A 19,030-nucleotide genomic window follows, 5' to 3' on the forward strand; every position below is an offset into this window, starting at 1 on the left:
CTCAGATGGCACAATCTCATCCTTTTTTATACAGTTATGTAACATTCCTCTGTGTGTGTGTGTGTGTGTGTGTGTGTGTGTGTATGTATGTATACCACAGCCTCCTTATCCATTTGCCCAGTGTGGGATTTAAAAAAAAAAATTTTTTTTAATGTTTATTTTTGACAGAGACAGAGACAGAATGCGAGTGGGTTAGGGGCAGAGAGAGAGGGAGACATAGAATCTGAAGCAAGCTCCAGGCTCTGAGCTGTCAGCACAGAGCCCGACACGGGGCTTGAACTCATGAGCTATGAGATCATGACCTGAGCCGAAGTCAGTTGCTCAACTGACTGAGCCACCCAGGCGCCCCAGTGTGGGATTTTTTATTAAAAATTTTTAAATGTTTTATTTACTTTTGAGAGAGAGAAAGTGTGAGTGGGGGAGGGGCAGAGAGAGAGAGGGAGACACAGAATCTGAAGCAGGCTCCAGTCTCTGAGCTGTCAGCACAGAGACTGATGCAGGGCTTGAACTCACAAACCACAAGATCATGACCTGAGCCGAAGTTGGACACCTAACCGACTGAGCCACCCAGGTGCCCCAAGTTTTTTAATTTTTAAATTAAAATTAATTAATTTAGAGAGTGAGAGTGTGAAAGTTGTGAAGGGGGAGAGGAGGAACTTGCTGGGGCGGAGAGAGAGAGAACAAACCTTAACCAGGCTCCATGCTCAGTAGGGAGCTCGACACGGGGCTGAATCCCATGACCCTGGGATCATGACTTGAGCTGAAATCAAGAGTCCGATGCTCAACTGACTGAGCCACCCGGGCTCCCCTACTCCCAATATTTTTATAGCACATGTGGTCACCTCTTAATCCTGCATCTTATACCCTCCTAATTTAAATTTATGGCAGACTTAACCACTGAACTTTTGAGAATAGCCCTTTGTGTGTGGTTTGTATGTGCTCCGTTTTTTCTTGTGAGTAATTGCCATGCATGGAGACAGTGGCAACCAAGAGAAGTGATAAAATACAAAGCAACTAACACAATTCCATTAAAGTAGCTACTGCGAACTTTTACTAGAAAGATAGGTCAGATGCTAAAGAGAAGATACATATGAAGGTAGAAAAAAAATGGAAGACATTGAATTGAAATAAAACCTAAGTATTTAAAGTAAATTTGCAATTTGTTTCAGAATTGAAGAAAATTTTTTTCTTCAAAAAATTTTTTTTCTTAAAAAAAAAAAAACAAACCATTTTTTTTCCTCCTGGAAAAAATTTCTGGTTCTTTACTTTTATAGGTTTTCTTACCTATTTTTCTTTCTTTTCTTTTCTTTTCTTTCTTTCTTTTTTTTTTTTTTTTGGTGGGGAGTAAGGCTGGTGGATAGGAAAGGCGATATTTTTATAGATGAGAGAGAGGAAATACGAAAGCATAAAAGAGAATGGATAGAAATGAGAATAAACTGCCCTCTGGCTTTTAGACTATTGTAATGAACAACAAAGAAAGGCTTTTTTGCCACCAGGAATAGAGGTTTTTCTTTAGCAAATCCTCAACTTTTGGTCAGTTAGAGAGTTGAGATGTTTTATTTCTTTTTATAGCAGCTCTGTGAAGACAGAGAGGGGCAGATACCATTTTCATCTTAAATGGGAAAATAAAGTGATAAATATAATTTATTGAAAGTTATTTAATAATAAATTTGGGGGTAAATTCTAGTTTATTCCAGTGTTATCTCTAGTAGTTGCTGCACTTTAAATGACATATAGTGATGATTTTATTCCTATTTGTTGTTCAATATAGAAACCACAGACATCTCTGTTGGAAACACCTGAAACTCATTATTGGAAGTTTGATTCTAAAGTAGCTCCTTCACAAAATATATCCAGAAACATCACATCAGCGGACAATGGCAAATCCAGAGACAAAAGAGACTATTTGTGGACATCTGCCAAAAGTACTTTATCCACACCATTGCCAAAGGTTGGTTGCTAAAATTTCTAAGAAGTTCATAACGTTTTGGTTAAAAAAGGTTTTAGTATCATATGCCATATATCTGGTATTGCACATACATATATAAAACCAATTCAGTTTTTGTGATACCAGTATGAAATGGTTTCCTTTTTTTTTTTAAGTTAAAAAAAAATTTTTTTTTTTTAAAATTACTGTCTACAACTTAATGACACCTTGGGCAGATTCCATAAATTTTTGGCATTCACCAGATGGCATTCCCTGATGTGGGAAATCTGGTCCTGACTTGGCATTTTTCACCGCAGTTGCTTCCTTTGCTATTTACCCTTCATCATCTTGCTTAGCAGTCATCTTTACTTAGCAGTCAGCCCTTGGTGGATCAGGTACCACCAGGAGGTGGCTGAGTTACTAGCTATCTTCCATATGCCCACTTAATCCATGGGGAATTCATTCAGCCTTTCCATGCTAAATGGTAGTACAGAATGTCTACTCTGGCCCCGCCCCCCTCCCCCCCCCCCACCGTCCATTTCTCTCTAATTTCTTTATACTCTAAACTGTTCAGCCAGATGCAAAGACAAATGAAATTTCTCCCTAAGTGTGTATCTAGTGAGGTATACATTAAGTGTGTATCTTCTTAAAGGTGCCCCTAGTTTTATATTAGTTCCTCACTTGGCTTGGAACTTGAAGGGAAAAATATCTCTACCTCTTTGTATCCTTCTAAGTTGAAATTTCATACCTTTCCTTCTCAGTTTCCTTAAGATAACTGGGAAGAAAGGAGGTGTTTGGTGCTTGTATGGCCAGTTTAACCACTTTTTAATAAGCCCGAAAGAAGGATCGAAGGATCCGGGCTTTAATCATAGGTTACTTTCTTTAGAATATGGGTTACTAGCACTTTTTTCAACAGCTTTGTGCCCCAGTTAACAGTTCCAGAGCAAAAAGAAGAGTCTCTCACATCCTGTTTATACATATTATCCACACCATGCAAATTATGAAAATTAGTAAACTACATGGCTTAGAGAGGCTTTTATATAAAATTATTTTGTTGTATTTAGAACTATATTATTCACATGAAATGATCTTTGTATAAAATGAACCTTACTTAAAAAAAAAACTTTTTATTGAAATATATGCAAAAAAAATGCCCAGGTCTTAATTATACAATTGGATGAATCTTTACAAACTAAAGATGACTTTTTTAGTAATCAGCATTCACAATAAAATACAGAACATTACTATCACCTCTGAAGATCTTCTTGCCCCCCTTACTAGCTTCTCCGCCAAGGCTAACTACTGTCCCAACTCTAATATTTGATGTATCTGTTTTTGCATTTTCTATAAACAGAATCATTATTTTTGTTTTGGCTTTATTCATTTAACATTATGTTTGTGGGACTCATCTATATTGTTGCTTTAAGTTGTAGATTCTCTGTTTTTATTCCTGTATAGTAATCCATTGTATGATGTACCATATTTTATTTATTGTATTGTTAGTGGACTTTTGGGTAGTTTCCAGATGGGACTTTTATGAACAGTGTTGCTATAAAAATTCTAGTATTTGACATGTATGCATTTTGGTTGGGTATGTCTTTAGGAATGAAATTGCTGGGTAATAACATTATGCATAATATGTTACATTTTAATAGATATTGCCTGGGCTGTTTTTTACTGTGATACAAAACATGTGTTTTGTGTTTTTTGTTTTTTCCCCCTCATGCCAGTTCTCTGATTGCAGACACCAACTAGGTGTCCTACAACTTGATTAAATTCTCACACTACGGGAGCTAATGTAGATCCCAGTAGGTTAGGGCTCAGTCTCATAAGACTGCTTCCACTTCAGACACCAGTCACAATCCTGGTTTGCCACTTGTACTACTGACCAGTTGGCTCTAAATTGGGGGTTCCCACAACCCCCTCCTCAGGTTTGCTGATTTGCTAGAATGACTCACAGAACTCCGGAAATTCCTTTACTTACTATTACCAGTTTATTATAAAGGATACAACCCAGGAACAGCCAAATGGAAAAGATGAGTAGGGCAGGGTATAGGGGAAGGGGTATAGAGCTTCCATGCTCTCTTCAGGAGTTCCATCCTTCCAGCAGCACCTCTGTGTGTTTGCCAACATGGACATTTTCAGAACCCTAGCGTTTAGGGTTTCTTTCTAATGGAGATTTCACTACCTAGCATGATTGGTTAAATTATGGCCATTGGTAACTCAATCTCCAACCTCTCTCCCCTCCCAGGAGGTCAGGGGGTGGAACTGAAAGGTTACAAACTTCTAATCAAACCTTGTTTTTTTCCGGCAATAAGCCACCATCCTGAAGTTATGTAGGTGCCCTTTACTGCCAGTTATTTCATTAACATTAACTCTTGTCCAGTTGAAAGGAGTTCATTCTGAATAGGAAAAGACTCCTATCACATTACTGTCAACAAAGACCAAATGTTGTACCAAAAGATGCTCCTTTCACTCAGAAAATTACATGGGTTTTAGAAGTTCTCTGTCAGGAACCAGGGACAAAAACTAAAGGTATGTTTCTTATTGTACCACACTGCCAATCATTTAAAAAAAAAATCATTACATCAATTTATATCTAAGCTAGCAGCGAGTGAGAGTTCTAGTTGCCCCACATCCTTGCTACCACATGGTATTTTTTATCTTTTTGATTTTAGCCATTCTCATGGCTGTGGTGACTTTACTTTTTTAAAAAGAACATTTTTACCATAATTTTAGATTTACAGGAAAATTGCAAAGGTAGTACAGAGAATTCCTTTATATCAGTCATTCAGTTTTCTACATTGTTAACATTTTACCTTACCATGTACATTTGTCAAAACTAAGAAACATACATTGGTACATTACTGTTAACTAAACTTTATTTTTCCATTAATGTTTTCTTACTTTTCCAGGATTCAATCCAGGGTACCACTTTGCATTTAGTTGGCATACTTCCCTAGTCTTGATCTTAAATTTTTAAAGTTTATTTATTTATTTATTTATTTATTTATTTATTTATTTATTTATTTTGAGGGAGAGAGAGCATGAGTGGGGGAGGAGCAAAGAAAGAGGGAGAGAGAGAATCCCAAGCAGACTCTGAGCTGTCAGCATGGACCCCAATGTGGAGCTTGAACTCACGAACCATTGAGATCGTGACCTGAGCTGAAACCAAGAGTTGGGCACTTAACCAAGTGAGCCCTAGGTGCCCCTAAGTATTTTCTAGTATACCATTTTAATCCTCTTGTTTTTTATTATACTTTTTGAATTATTTTCTTAGTGATTACCTGAGTATTAACATCTTAAAATGATTTAGTTTGAATTAATACCAATGTAATTTCAACGGTATACAAAAACTTTGCCCAAACTTAGTTTCATTCCCTCTCTCTTTTGATGTCATTGTCATGCAAATCATATATTTATACATTTTAAGCCCATTGATACAGTATAATAATTATTGCCTTATGTGTCTGCATTTTAGATTAGATAGGAAAAAAGAATTATAAACAAATACATGCATACTATCTTTTATAATTATATAGTTTTCTTTACTGGATGGTTTTGGTGTATATAGAATTATTTGGAAACAGGTTTTTTTAAGTGCTTTGGAGTCAACCTACAGCTGTTGTAACTCCATGGTTTATGGTAGAAATCAACTGTATGTAATGAGTCACTTGTCTCTTACTGCTTTTCTAGTTTGTCTTTGACTTTTGACAGTTTGATTGTATGTCTAAGTGTAGTTCTAATTGAGTTTATCCTCCTTGGAGTTTGTTGAGCTTCTTGGGTGTATAGATTAATGTTTTCACCAAATTTGGGAGGTTTTCAGCCATTATTTTTTCAAATGTTTCTTCTTCCCTTTCTCTGCTCTTATCTTGGAACTCCCATTATGTATACTTGATGGTGTCCCACAAGTCTCTGAGGCCCTGTTCATTTTTCTTCTTTCTATTTCTTAGACCAGATAATTTCAATTGAACTATCTTCAGGTTCATGGATTCTTTCTGTTTTAATATGATATTGAGCCCCTCTACTGAACTTTTCGTTTCACTTATTATACTTTTCAACTGCAATTTTCAATTTGGTTCTTTTTAAAAAAATAAGTTTTATCTTTATTGATAATTCCATTTGGTTAGAGATTGTCATCATACTTTATTTCTTTAGATACGGGTTTCTTCAGCTCCTTGAACATATTTAAAATAACTGACTTAAAGCCTTTGTCTAGGAAATCCATGACAGGTCTTCCTTAGGGATAGTTTCTTTTGATTGTACCATCCCAACCCCTGTGATGGGCCATAGTTTTTTGTTTCTTTGCATGTCTCATAATGTTTTCTTGAAATCTGAACACTAAAAATAACATAATGTGACAGCTGTGGAGATCAGATTCACCCCTGTCCTTAGGGTTTGTTGTTTCTGCTTGTTATAGTTGTTGTTTGTTTAGTGACTTTTCTAAACTAATTCTGTAAAGTTTGTATTCTTTGAGTGCCACTGAAGTTTCTACTTGGTTAGCTTAATGTTCAGCTAATGTTTGAACCAACTGAGCCTGTACCAATAAATCTCCCAATTTTTACCAATGGACTGTAGGTACTTATTAGGGTATACCTTCAGCACTCAGCCAGACCATTGATAACTGAATCTTCAAGCTCAACTAGGGCCTTCTTAGGTCTTTCCTGTGCTTATTCACAGTCCTATGCATGTGTGGCTTTCTACATTTCCAGGAATGCCAGAATTTTTGAAGTTTTTGTCTAGTTTATCATTTGACCTGTTAAAATCATTGCCTCATGGAACTGCAAAGTGAAAACACTTGTCTATAATTGTCTTGATAAATGCTGTGTCCTACTCAACACCAAAGAGAAAGTTTTTGTACTGAATGAGTTCTGAATCAGGTTAAATACAGACTAGCTTGTGAGGTCTTTCACAGAACCCCTAGACAGGTCAAATAATGACAACTCTTTGGGAATAAAAGCTTTGAAAGAGCTCTCAATTTTGTTTTGCTCTGACTAATGGCTGCCAGTCTGGACCAGGAGTGTGGGATGTTATTTTTTAAGGGTAACATAGAGAATGGGAGCTAGGATGAAGAAAAGTTAAGACACCACAAAGCTTGCTGTTCTTATGGAGGTTCTGCCAATTATATTATATTTTATTTTATTTTATTTTATTTTATTTTATAATTAAAAAAATTAATGTTTAGTTTTGAGAGAGAGAGCGAGCAAACATGAGTGGGGGAGGGGCAGAGAGAGAGAGAGGAGACACAGAATCCTAAGCAGGCTCCAGGCTCTAAGCTGCCAGCACAGAGCCTGATATAGGGCTTGAACCCACAAACTGTGAGATTATGACCTGAGCTGAAGTCGGAAGCTTAACTGACTGAGCCACCCAGGCACCCCTCTGCCAATTATTATTTTTTTTTAAATAAACACTACAGTTTGTGACAAGCTTTTGGTTAATTTCCAGAGTTCTGAAAAAGTGGACTTTGACCATTTTACTAGTATTTTATTGCTTTATGGAAGAGAAAATTTTTGGAGTACCTTACTGTGCCATTTTTGCTGATGTCACTGACCTAACTTTTTAAGGTACTTGAAAAAAAATTGTAAAACTTACGGGGAAATATGGAATAGTAAACATTGACTAATGTGACTTACTTAATCAACAAAATATAAGCATACCTATTTTCTCATAAATCAGTAAGGATTTTTGTAGAGAGAGCTAAACTCATTCTGTTTTTTGGTCTGAATCATTGTTAAAAAAGTTAAAAATCCCTCTTCTTAAGATCGTTGACTCCTGAAGTTGAAGAGTGTCTCTCCGCACTCTCTCCTGCCATTATTTTCTTCAGTAAGTTGAAGGGAAGGACAAAGAAAAAGTTTTCTATTAAAAATTTTTGGAAGGAAGTTGTAAGTTTTAGCATCAAAAATACCTGAATTAAATTCTTATCAAAAATCTCTATATACATTCCACTAATAATTGAGAGTTATTGATTGCTAAAGACTTAACTTGCCTTTATTAATAATACGGGGGTTTTGATGGGAAAATGTATTGTTTTTCTTTTTGGATAGGCATATACTGTGAAGACACCAACGAAACTAAAAATTCAGCAGAGAGAAAGCAAGAATATACCTACCGAAGAAAGTAATAAAAAAAGAAAAATGGTCTTTGAGTTTGATGTTAACTCGGATAGTTCAGAAACTACTGATCTTTTGGTAAAATACTACAAATCAGTATTTATTACTTGTTTACATTATTCATTATTTTTATACATTACTTTTTGTGATGTATATGTATAATATATACACATAGCATCTACCATTGCAATACTAAAATATAGTAGAACTCTACTACAACACAGAGCCCTATATGCTTTTGCAGCATTTCGGATAGGGTTCAAATAATCTAACTTCAGTAAACATGGCATTTTGAATTACTTGATGTAACATAGTTGACACATGATTAACAATCTTGTTTTCCAGCAGAGTGTTACAAGGAATTTTTAACCACATTTTCTTTTTTTGTTTCTTTTCTTTTTCCTCTTTCTTTCTTTCAGAAAGGTTAGATGAATCTTGCTATAGCCAAATTTGTTATTTAGGGCCCCTTTTGATTTTGCTAATATACATGTTACTTCATTTTATAACCACTTTTTGGTTGAAATCTGTATCAAGGTATAACATTACTATTATTCTTAAAGAGTTAATGTATTAAAGATGAGTTGTTTAAGGAAGATATTTCCCCTAGCAGTTTGTATTAGTAATTACTCCCTACCATGAGTGTATCCACACATACCAGTGTTTTCTGAAGTTATAATATTGATTTAGTGAGAATAGTTAAACTTAGATTCATTTAATTTAAAACCAAATAAATCTCATCACACAAAATGAAGCAATATACCAAAGATTCCTAATTACAAAATTCCAGTTAAAAGCACTTGTTTCATTGTTGCCACTTACAACTTTTGAGATTCTTCAAGCTTTTTTGGGACTGCTTTGTTCTGGAAAAATGAGTAGCTGAAGTCTTAAAACTTTAATTATTGAAGTTAACATACAGAATCCTTACTCAAGTACCTCTTTGTTTTATAGATGTTGATTAGCATTTTAATGATTAAAACTGAACCAAGCAATGTTTCAAAGACTACATAGATTATTTCTTAGAACAATCTCCTGTTTAAGAAGTATAGACAATGTTGCTGTTCTCATTTTACAGAAGAGGAAACTGAGTCACACAGATACTTGCCCAAGATCACATAGCTAGTAAGGCAGGGAGCCAAAATTTGAACACAGACCATCTAGCTCCAAAGCCTATGTAAGACCATGTACATAGTAACTTCCAGCTTAAACTGAAGTCCAGATATATAAAAGTGTAAGGAGAATTAGTAGAAAGTCTATGAGCTCTGGGATTAGACACTCCAGGGTTGGAATCCCTACTATTTTTCTAGCAATGTGAATTTAGCTGATCTGAGATTCAAAATGACTCATCTCATTTTTAAAAGCATCACAACTTTGCAACACCATAAACATACTACACTATTATATGTATACACAATTATTTCCACTTGTCTAAAAAGACATTTCATGTCTATTTATTTGGTTATAATTATCATTTGAAGTTACTATTTTCGTAAATTTCTTAGCTGTTGTGTTTAAATTTTGATGAAGATTCAAATTATTATAAAAAGTTAGATGTAAAAATGGATTGTCTAAGTGATCTTGGATAGTGGAGTAGGACATACCACAAATTTATTTCTCCACCTAGATAGCAATTGTACTTGCAGAAATTGCCAGAAATAACTATTTTGGAGCTCTGGAGACTGTTTGAATGCTTGCAATTTCCAGGGTTGCAACTTGGTAAATTATAGTTAAGTTTGCAACCTTAAGAATGGTAGTAACTACCTATCATCCAATCCATAGGCCTGTGGCAGACAGCTATGCTCAGGTCTTGGCCATAGCCAGGGTAAGCAACAAGGACTTTTTCTCTGAGTATCAAGGTTCAGTGTTCCATATCATGATTGCTGCTTCTCACCACTGAGGTGCAGGCACAGAAACTTCCTGCCATTCTTTCAACCCTCGCTGGCTTGTGTCTTCTTACAGGATTTAAGTGAACTGTATCTGTGGGTTTTTTTTTTGGTTTGTTTTTTTTTTGTTTTTTTTTTTTGCCTTCCTCTTCTTTTCATTTTTCTTCTTTGGAGAACCAGGCATTTAAGAATTAGTACACTCAAAAGCACTCACATTTATGGGGTATTTAAAACCACTACATGTGCCAAGGGAAAGACAGGCTCAGAAAAAACCTGAGATCTCAAATTTTCACCTCATCCTGATCCCTGGCATAGAAACTTATACAACATAAAACAAAAACAAAACTAACCCACTACAACAAACCCTGGGGAAAGTGAAGAATCTGATTTGCAGACCTATCTAATTATAAGATTCCAATGTCTAGTTTTCAACAAAAATCACAAGGTATACAAAGAAAAGGAAAGTAGGGCTATACAAAGGAACAGAACAAGTCAACGGAAAATGTCCCTGAGGAAGCCCAGATGTTGGGCTTACTAGATAAAGGTTTCAAAACAACCATCTTAAAGATGCTGAAAGAGCTAAACGAAGACATAGACAAAGACAGAAAAATGATGTATGACTAAAATGAGAATACCAATAAAGATATAGAAATTATAAAAAGAACCAAGAAGGAATCCTGGAGTTGAAAGTACAATAACTTAAAATGAAAAGTTCATTAGAGAGATTCAAAAGATTTGAGTAAGCAGAAGAATTGATGAATTTGGAAATAGGATCATTGAAATTACTGAGTTTGAGGAAAGGAAAGAAAAAAGGAAAAATGAGTAGGCAGCCTGAGACTTGTGGGACATCATCAAACATCAATATGTTTTGTACCAGTCCCAGAAGAAGAGAGAGAAAAAAGGGAAAAAATATTTGAAAAAGTAATAGCTGAAAACTTCTCAAACTTTGATGAAAGAAAATGAATCTACAAATCCAAGAAGCTCACTGAATTCTAAGTAGTATAAAATCAAACAGACTCACGTCAAAACACATTATAATCAAACTGTCTAAAGACAAAGAGAATCTTGAAAGTAGTGAGAATCAACTCATCACAAACAAGGTACTCTCAATACACTTATCAGCTGATTTCTCACTGAGAAGACTTGGAGGCCAGAAGACAATAGTTTTCCATATTCAAAGTGCTGAAAGAACAAAATCATCAACTGAGAATTTGATACCTGCAAAAACTGTTCTTCAAAAATGAGGGAGAAATTAAGACATTCCCAGATAAACAAAAGCTGAGGGAGTTACCAAATAATTTACACAGGAACTTATAAAAGCTAGCATTGTAATTTGGTTTGTAACTCCACCTTTTATTTTCTACAGGATTTGAAAGAAATTGCATCAAAATTGTTGATCTACATTACTGGGTACCCAAGGTATAAAGATGTAATTTGTGACATCAATAACAGAAAAGGAGCATGGAGCTGTATAAGAGCAGGATTTTTGCAGGCTATTGAAGTGAAGTTGGTATAAATTCAAATTAGATTGTTATAACATTATAGGATATTAAATGTAATCCCCATGGTAACCATACAAAAAAATCTGTAGAATATACACAAAAGGAAATGAAAAGGGAATCGAAACATTTCACTACAAAAAAAAAATCACCTAACCATAAAAGAAGACAGTGATGGAGAAAATGAGAGAGAAACAACAAACCTATAAGGCATATAGAAAACAAACAGCAAATAGGCAGAAGTTAGTCTCTCTTTATTGTAATTACTTTAAATGGATTACACTTTCCAATCAACATAGATTTACAGAATAAATTTTAAAGAATGATCCAACTAGTGTTTTGTCTAAAAGAAACTCATCTTAGAACCAAAGACACAAATTGAAAGTCAAAAGGTGGAAAAAGATATTCCATGCAAATAGTAACCATAAAAGATCTGGGCTGGCTATACTTCTATCCAACAAAATAGGTTTTAAATCAAAAAAGTACAAGAGGCAAACAAAGAATGACATTTTATATTAATAAGAGTTTCAGTACAGCAAGAAGATATGAGAGTTTTAAACATTTATACCTAATAACAGATCCTCAAGATACATGAAGAAAGTCTTTACAAAATTGAAGGGACTAATAGTTCTACATCAATAGTTGGATACTTCAATACCCCACCTTCAATAAAGGATAAAACAATCAGAAGATAAATAAGGAAATGGAGGACTGGAAAAACACAATAAAGCAAATAGGCCTAACAGATCTATACAAAACACTCAACAACAACAGAATACACATCATTTTCAAGTGCACATGGAATATTCTTGAGGATAAGCCGTATAGATTACAAAACAAGTCTCAATACATTTTAAAAGATAGCCATCATACAAAGTATCTTCTCTGACTACAATGGGATGAAATTAGAAATCAGTAAGAGTAGGAAAATTAGAAAATTCACAAATTTGTGAAAATTAACACACTTCTAATCAGAAAAGTCGTCACGAGGGAAATTAAGACTTAGATATGAATAAAAATGAAAGCACAATATATCAAAACTTATGTGATACAGCAAAAACCACACTCAGAGGAAAGGCATAGTTCCCAAATTCCTACTAAAAAAGAAAGAGTTCAGTAACTTAACTTTACACTTTATGTAACTAGGAAAAGAAGAACAAACTAAACCCAAAGCTAGCAGAAAGAAGGATATAATAAATATTCAAGGGGAGATAAACAAATTAGACAATAGAAAACAATAGAGAAAATCAATGAAACCAAAATTTGTTTATTTGAACAAAATTGACAAATCTTTGGCTAGACTAACAAGAAGATGTAAATAACTTGAATCAAATGAAAGTGGGTACATTATTACTAATTATTCAGAGATAAAAAAAATACTGTGACTATATGGTAACAAACTTTATAACCTAGAAGAAATGGACAAATGGGTAAAATCCTTAAAACACAAATTACCTAAACTGATTCAAGAAGAAATAGAAAATCTCAACAGACTTACCTACAGTAAGAATTTGAATTAGTAATAAAAAAAACTCTCAACAAAGAAAAGCCTTGGACCAGATGGTTTCATTGATGGATTGTATCAAACATTTGAGGATATAACCTTCTCAAGTTCAAAAAAATTAGAGAACTCAGGCTAACTCATTCCCTGAGGCCAGCATTACCTTGATACCAAAGCAAAATACAGATATTATTAGAAAAAAATTAAAGACCATTATCTTTTATGATTGTATATGTAGAAATCCTCAACAAAACATTAGTCAAATTCCACATCATATTACAAGGGCTATTCACCATGACCAAGTGGGGTTTTTCTGAGAAATACAAGGATGGTTCAGTATAAGAAAATTAATGTAATATATCACATTAATAGAACAAAGGGAAAAAAATTCATCTCAATTGGTATAGAAAAGGCACTCAACAAAATCCAACATTTTTTCATGATTAAAAACTCTTACAAAGCTAGTAATAAAGGGAAAATTCCTCAGCATGATAAGAAGTACTTACGAAAACCCACAGCTAACATCATAGTCAGTGGTAACAGATTGAACACTTCCCCCTAAGATTAAGAATGAGACAAGGATATCCATTTTCACCACTGCTAGTCAACATTGTTCTGGAAGTTATAGCCAAGACAAAAAAGACAAAGGGAGAGGGAGGGAGCTAAAAAGCCAGCATACGGATGGAGTATGGGGTACAGCTATGTACAGATGTCATGATCCTATCCATTGAAAATCACAAAGACTCCACAAGAAGGCTACTAGAGCTAATAAATGAAGTCAGCAACATGGAAGGGTAGAAGAACACATGACATCAGTTATGTGTGTATACACCAGCAATGATTAAAATCCAAAAGGAAATTACTACTACCACTACTACTACTACTACTACTACTACTACTACTACTATTATTTAGGTACAAATCTAACCAAGAAGGTAAAACGCTGAAATACAATGAAAACTATAAACATTGCGGGAAGAAATTAAGACTTAAAGAAATAGGAGAAAATTCTGCTTATGGATAGGAAGACAACATTGTTAAGATGTCAAAACTAACTCTGATACTAAAATTCATATAGAGCTACATGGGTCCCCAAATAGCTAAAACAATTTTGAAAAAGAAGGATAATGTTGGGGGATTCATAGTTCTCAACTTTCAAATTTTCTACAAAGCTAGTAATTTAAGCAGATTAATACTAGGATAAGGACAGATATATGTGGAATAAAATAGCCCAGAAATAAATCCTCACATATATAGTCAATTGATTTTTGACAAGAGTGCCAAGACCATTCAGTGGGTAGAGAAGACATTTTTTTCAACAAATGGTGCTAGAACTGGATATACCCAGATGCAAAAGAATGAAGTTGGACTCTTACTTTATACCACATATAAAAATTAAGTAAAAATGTATCAAAGATCTAAACTTAATGCTAAAACCATGAAGCTCTTAGAAGAAAATATTGGGAAAATTTTCATGACATTGAATTTGGCAAGGACCTAATAGGTATGACACCAAAAACAGCCAAGAAAAGAGAAAATAGATCAATTTGGCTTCAAAATTAAGAATTTTTTGTGCATCCAAGGACACTATTAAAGTGAAAGGACAAACTAGAGGGTGGCAGAAAATATTTCAAATCATATATTTGAAAAGGGATTAATATCTAGAATACATAAGGAACCCCCATAATTCAACACCAAAAACCATACAGCCCAATTTAAAAATGGACAAAAGACTTGAATAGACATTTCTCCAAAGAGGATATACAAATGGCCAACAAGCACATGAAAAGGTGAACGTTACAGAGTTAGAAGGACAGATAAGGTTTTGTTTTAATTGGGTTAATTTATTTTTATTTGGGCAGTCATTAATGAATTATCAGTTTGCTATGTACTGAGTAAAATTTTAACAGTTTCCAGGATGATTTAAAAAAATTTTCTTTTCTAAGCTGGTCAGTTGGTACATACTGGTTCTGAGTGTATCTGAAAGGCAGCTTTTTATGAATTACTGAATTCTGCTGAAATCTTAGAATTCATGAAAATCTCTTTGAATATTTTTATTCATGAAGCTTCTGTAAATGTGACATTAGGAGCAGGAAAAGATAATGTAAACCGATTGCTTGCCTGACTAAATCTGTGTAGTATATTTATTAAGAGAATGGATTCTGGAACCAGCCTACCTGGATTTGAATCCTGGCTCCACCTCTTACTAGCTGTATAATCTTAGGCAAGTTACTTAATATTTCTGTGTCTTCATTCTTCACCCTCAAAATGGGGATAATAATAGTATACCTACTTCATAAAATTGTTGTGAGGATTAAAGCTAAAATACACAAAGTGATTAAAACAGTTTCTAACATAAAGTACTAAATACGTGTTAGCTATTGTGTAGGGACATTATAATACTCATAAACTGATAATTGATAACATTATAGCTTTATAGGATTATAAATGCTTATTCTAAAGCCGAAGTGTGAGTTTGAATAAGTGGGCTGGGGGGAAGGGGAAGGAAAGGTAGTAGTATAAAGACTCTGAAACTGAAATAGAAATAACAAAATAAGTACTATTCATACACATCTTGTATTTCACATAACCTTTCAGGAACATAGTTAATAGAATCCAAATCTATGTCCTTGTTTGACAGATGGAGGGTTTATTTTGTCATTGTCTTCAGTTTTTCTTCTTTTTTCTCTCCTCTTTCTCCTCTTTCTTCCCTTCTCTTACCTCCTTTCTTCCTCTTTTCCCTTCTTCGTTTTTCTCCTCCTCTCTGTGATATGTAGGAAAAATCTTAATAACAAATATCAGTGGTGACAGACTCCAAATTAATATTTTTGTATTTTCCTTTAAGGGCATGGTAGCAGAAGAAGAGACATCGAAAAAACTGTACAAGACTAATAATCCACCAACTCCTCATCTTTGTGTCAGAACACCAAAACAGGTATCTTTTCATTTTTACTACAGAAAGCAAATTTCAAAAGCTGGACTTTATCTTTTTAAATTAAATATATTATGATTTTATTTTATTTTATATTCAGACCCCTTCATCTCTAACAACCCCTGGATCTACACTGAAGTTTGGAGCTATGAGGAAAATGAGGGAAGATCGTTGGGCTGTAATTGCCAAAATGGATAGGAAAAAAAAACTAAAGGATGCAGAAAAGCTATTTGCTTAATTTCAGAAAATAAGTGTGATTAAGGAGCCTAATAACATCTTATTTATAGTTAATTAAAAATGTTTATTTTCTGAAGAGCCAAACAGTTTCTGAAATTGAGACTTTATTTTTGCATAAATAATTTGGTTTTTAAAATTTGTATATTTTGGCCTAAATTGAAATAACCACATGTTACCTGAAATCTTGTAATTGTATTCAAATAATAAGATGATTGTATTTTGTTTTTACCTTTTCTTGTATTTATGAAAACTGTTTTAGCTAAGTTTTCAAATTTGTAAAGTTATCCATTAAATGCTAGGAACACATTGAGATTTACTCTGTATTCTTTACTATTAAAATATTTTGAATGCAAATAAATGCTTTTCATTGATTCTGTCATCTGAACAGCTTATCATAATTTTGATAATATTTGTTTTTAAAATCTTAAGGTCATTTTAGTGAAGTTTCATAATTCTGAAGAAGTTTTATCTATTTAGTTGTAGGGGGGAAAAGGCTATACCTTTTAGCTATACTAAACTTTAGAGCTATACTAATAGCTCTGTCTATTTAGTTGTAGGGGGGAAAAGGCTATACCAGTATACCTTCATAACATTATTTATTCAACACTTACTACTTTAAGCAAATATTTATTGAATGCCCATTAAGAGCAAAACACAGTTCTAGATACTGGAGATATGACAGTGAACAGAACAGAAAAAGAAACCCTCTGTTTTTCTAGAGCTTACATGTTAGTGAGGGAAATAGACAAGACAGAAAATTTAAAGACCAAAACAGATAGTGTATTGTTAATGGTAATTGCTAGGAGAAATAAAACAGAAGAGTACTAGGGAGTATGAAGAAGGTTGGACTTTTAAGTAGAGTGGGCCTCACTGAGATAACATTTGAAGATCTGATGACTAACAAGTGAGCCTGTGGCTCTCTGGGGAGTACATTCCTGGCGCAAGGAACAGAAGTTCAAAGACCCAGAGGTGGAAGTGTGCCTACTGTATTTGAGAAGCAGCAAAGAGGTCACTGTACCTGGAGAATCATGAGCAAAAGGAAGAGTAGAAGGAGAAAGGGTCTATCTTTATCAGGATGGGGAGTTTGGGTGGGCAGTTTATGTAGTGCTGTAACTACTGTAAGAACTGTGGCTTTTACTCTGAATAAGATGTGAAATTAATAGTATTTTTTAGCAAAGAAGAGCTATGATGTGACTCAAGTTTTAACATAAGGACCTTTCTGACTACTATATTGAGAACAGATTTTGAAAAGAAGACAAAAGGCTAAAACAAAACAGGAACTTTTTTTTTTTTTTATTTTAGAGCAAGTGAGGGAGAAGGCCAGAGCAAGAGAGAGAGAATCTTAAGCAGGCTCCACGCCCAGCATGGAGCCCAAGATGGGGCTCAATCCCATGACCCTGGGATCATGACCTGAGCTGAAATCAAGAGTTAGACACTCGACCGATTGAGCCACCCAGGTGCCCCAGGAAGTTATTTTAATAATGCATATGAGAGATGGTATTTGGCTTGAACAAGGGTGAAAGCAGTAGAGGAATAACATGGTCAACTTTTGGATCTGCTTTGAAGATTAGATTTGGGACGTGATAAGAAAAAGAACCAAGGATAATTTAATATTTTCGGCCTGAGCAATGTAGTTTTGGACATGTCAGGTTTGAAATGCCTGTTAGACATCCAAATAGGGGATGGTAAATAGGTTTAGAGACAAGTTTAGGGTAGTGGTATAAATTTGGTGGGAGTTAACAGCATATTTAAAGCTATCAAACTGGATGAGAACATGTATAATCATGGGTGTGACTGTACCTAGAAAAGAGGAGATTAGAGAGATGATAAGAAACCATCAAAAGATTAGCCAAGAGTGATAATGAAGTCAAGCAAGAAAGTATTTCAACAAAGAGGGAGTGATAAATTGTGTTAAATACTGCTCAGAGGTAAAGTAAAATTGGTTAAGTGTTGTTAATGTGGAGCCTGGATGATCTTAAGAATGGCAGTTTTGGTGACTGGAATTTGATTGAAAGGGACAGTTAAGAGAATGGGAGTAGAGGAAGTGGAGATAACATCTCTATAAAGAGTAAGAAGTAGCAATTTCTTACTTGACACATCCCCAAAGGCAAGGGAATTAAAAGCAAAAATGAACTACTGGGACCTTATGAAGATAAAAAAGCTTCTGCACAGCAAAGGAAACAACCAACAAAACTAAAAGGCAACCAATGGAATGGGAGAAGATATTTGCAGATGACATATCGGACAAAGGGCTAGTATCCAAAATCTATAAAGAGCTTGCCAAACTCCACACCCGAAAAACAAATAATCCAGTGAAGAAATGGGCAGAAAACATGAATAGACACTTCTCTAAAGATGACATCCAGATGGCCAACAGGCACATGAAAAGATGCTCAACATCGCTCCTCATCAGGGAAATACAAATCAAAACCACACTCAGATATCACCTCACACCAGTCAGAGTGGCCAAAATGAACAAATCAGGAGACTATAGATGCTGTCAAGGATGTGGAGAAACAGGAACCCGCTTGCACTGTTGGTGGGAATGCAAATTGGTGCAGCCACTCTGGAAAATAGTGTGGAGGTTCCTCAAAAAATTAAAAATAGACCTACCCTATGACCCAGCAATAGCACTTCTAGGAATTTACCCAAGGGGTACAGGAGTACTGATGCATAGGGGCACTTGTACCCCAATGTTTATAGCAGCACTCTCAACAATAGCCAAATTGTGGAAAGAGCCTAAATGTCCATCAACTGATGAATGGATAAAGAAATTGTGGTTTATATACACAATGGAGTACTACGTGGCAATGAGAAAGAATGAAATATGGTCCTTTGTAGCAACGTGGATGGAACTGGAGAGTGTTATGCTAAGTGAAATAAGCCATACAGAGAAAGACAGATACCATATGTTTTCACTCTTATGTGGATCCTGAGAAACTTA

General features: G+C 34.6%; 1 protein-coding gene across 1 annotated transcript in view; it reads left to right on the top strand.

The window, feature by feature from the left end:
- Positions 1 to 16,416, top strand: part of SYCP1 (synaptonemal complex protein 1) — a 121,891-nt gene extending 105,475 nt beyond the window's left edge. The window contains exons 29-32 of the mRNA XM_030327378.1: positions 1,772 to 1,951; positions 7,972 to 8,115; positions 15,763 to 15,852; positions 15,950 to 16,416. Of these exons, the coding sequence (XP_030183238.1) occupies positions 1,772 to 1,951; positions 7,972 to 8,115; positions 15,763 to 15,852; positions 15,950 to 16,087 (552 nt within the window). The 3' untranslated portion in view covers positions 16,088 to 16,416. The remainder of the gene's footprint in view (positions 1 to 1,771; positions 1,952 to 7,971; positions 8,116 to 15,762; positions 15,853 to 15,949) is intronic.
- The last annotated feature ends 2,614 nt before the right edge of the window (positions 16,417 to 19,030 follow it).

The sequence above is a fragment of the Lynx canadensis genome, chromosome C1 (genome assembly GCF_007474595.2).
Source record: "Lynx canadensis isolate LIC74 chromosome C1, mLynCan4.pri.v2, whole genome shotgun sequence".
Lineage (NCBI taxonomy): Eukaryota > Metazoa > Chordata > Mammalia > Carnivora > Felidae > Lynx > Lynx canadensis.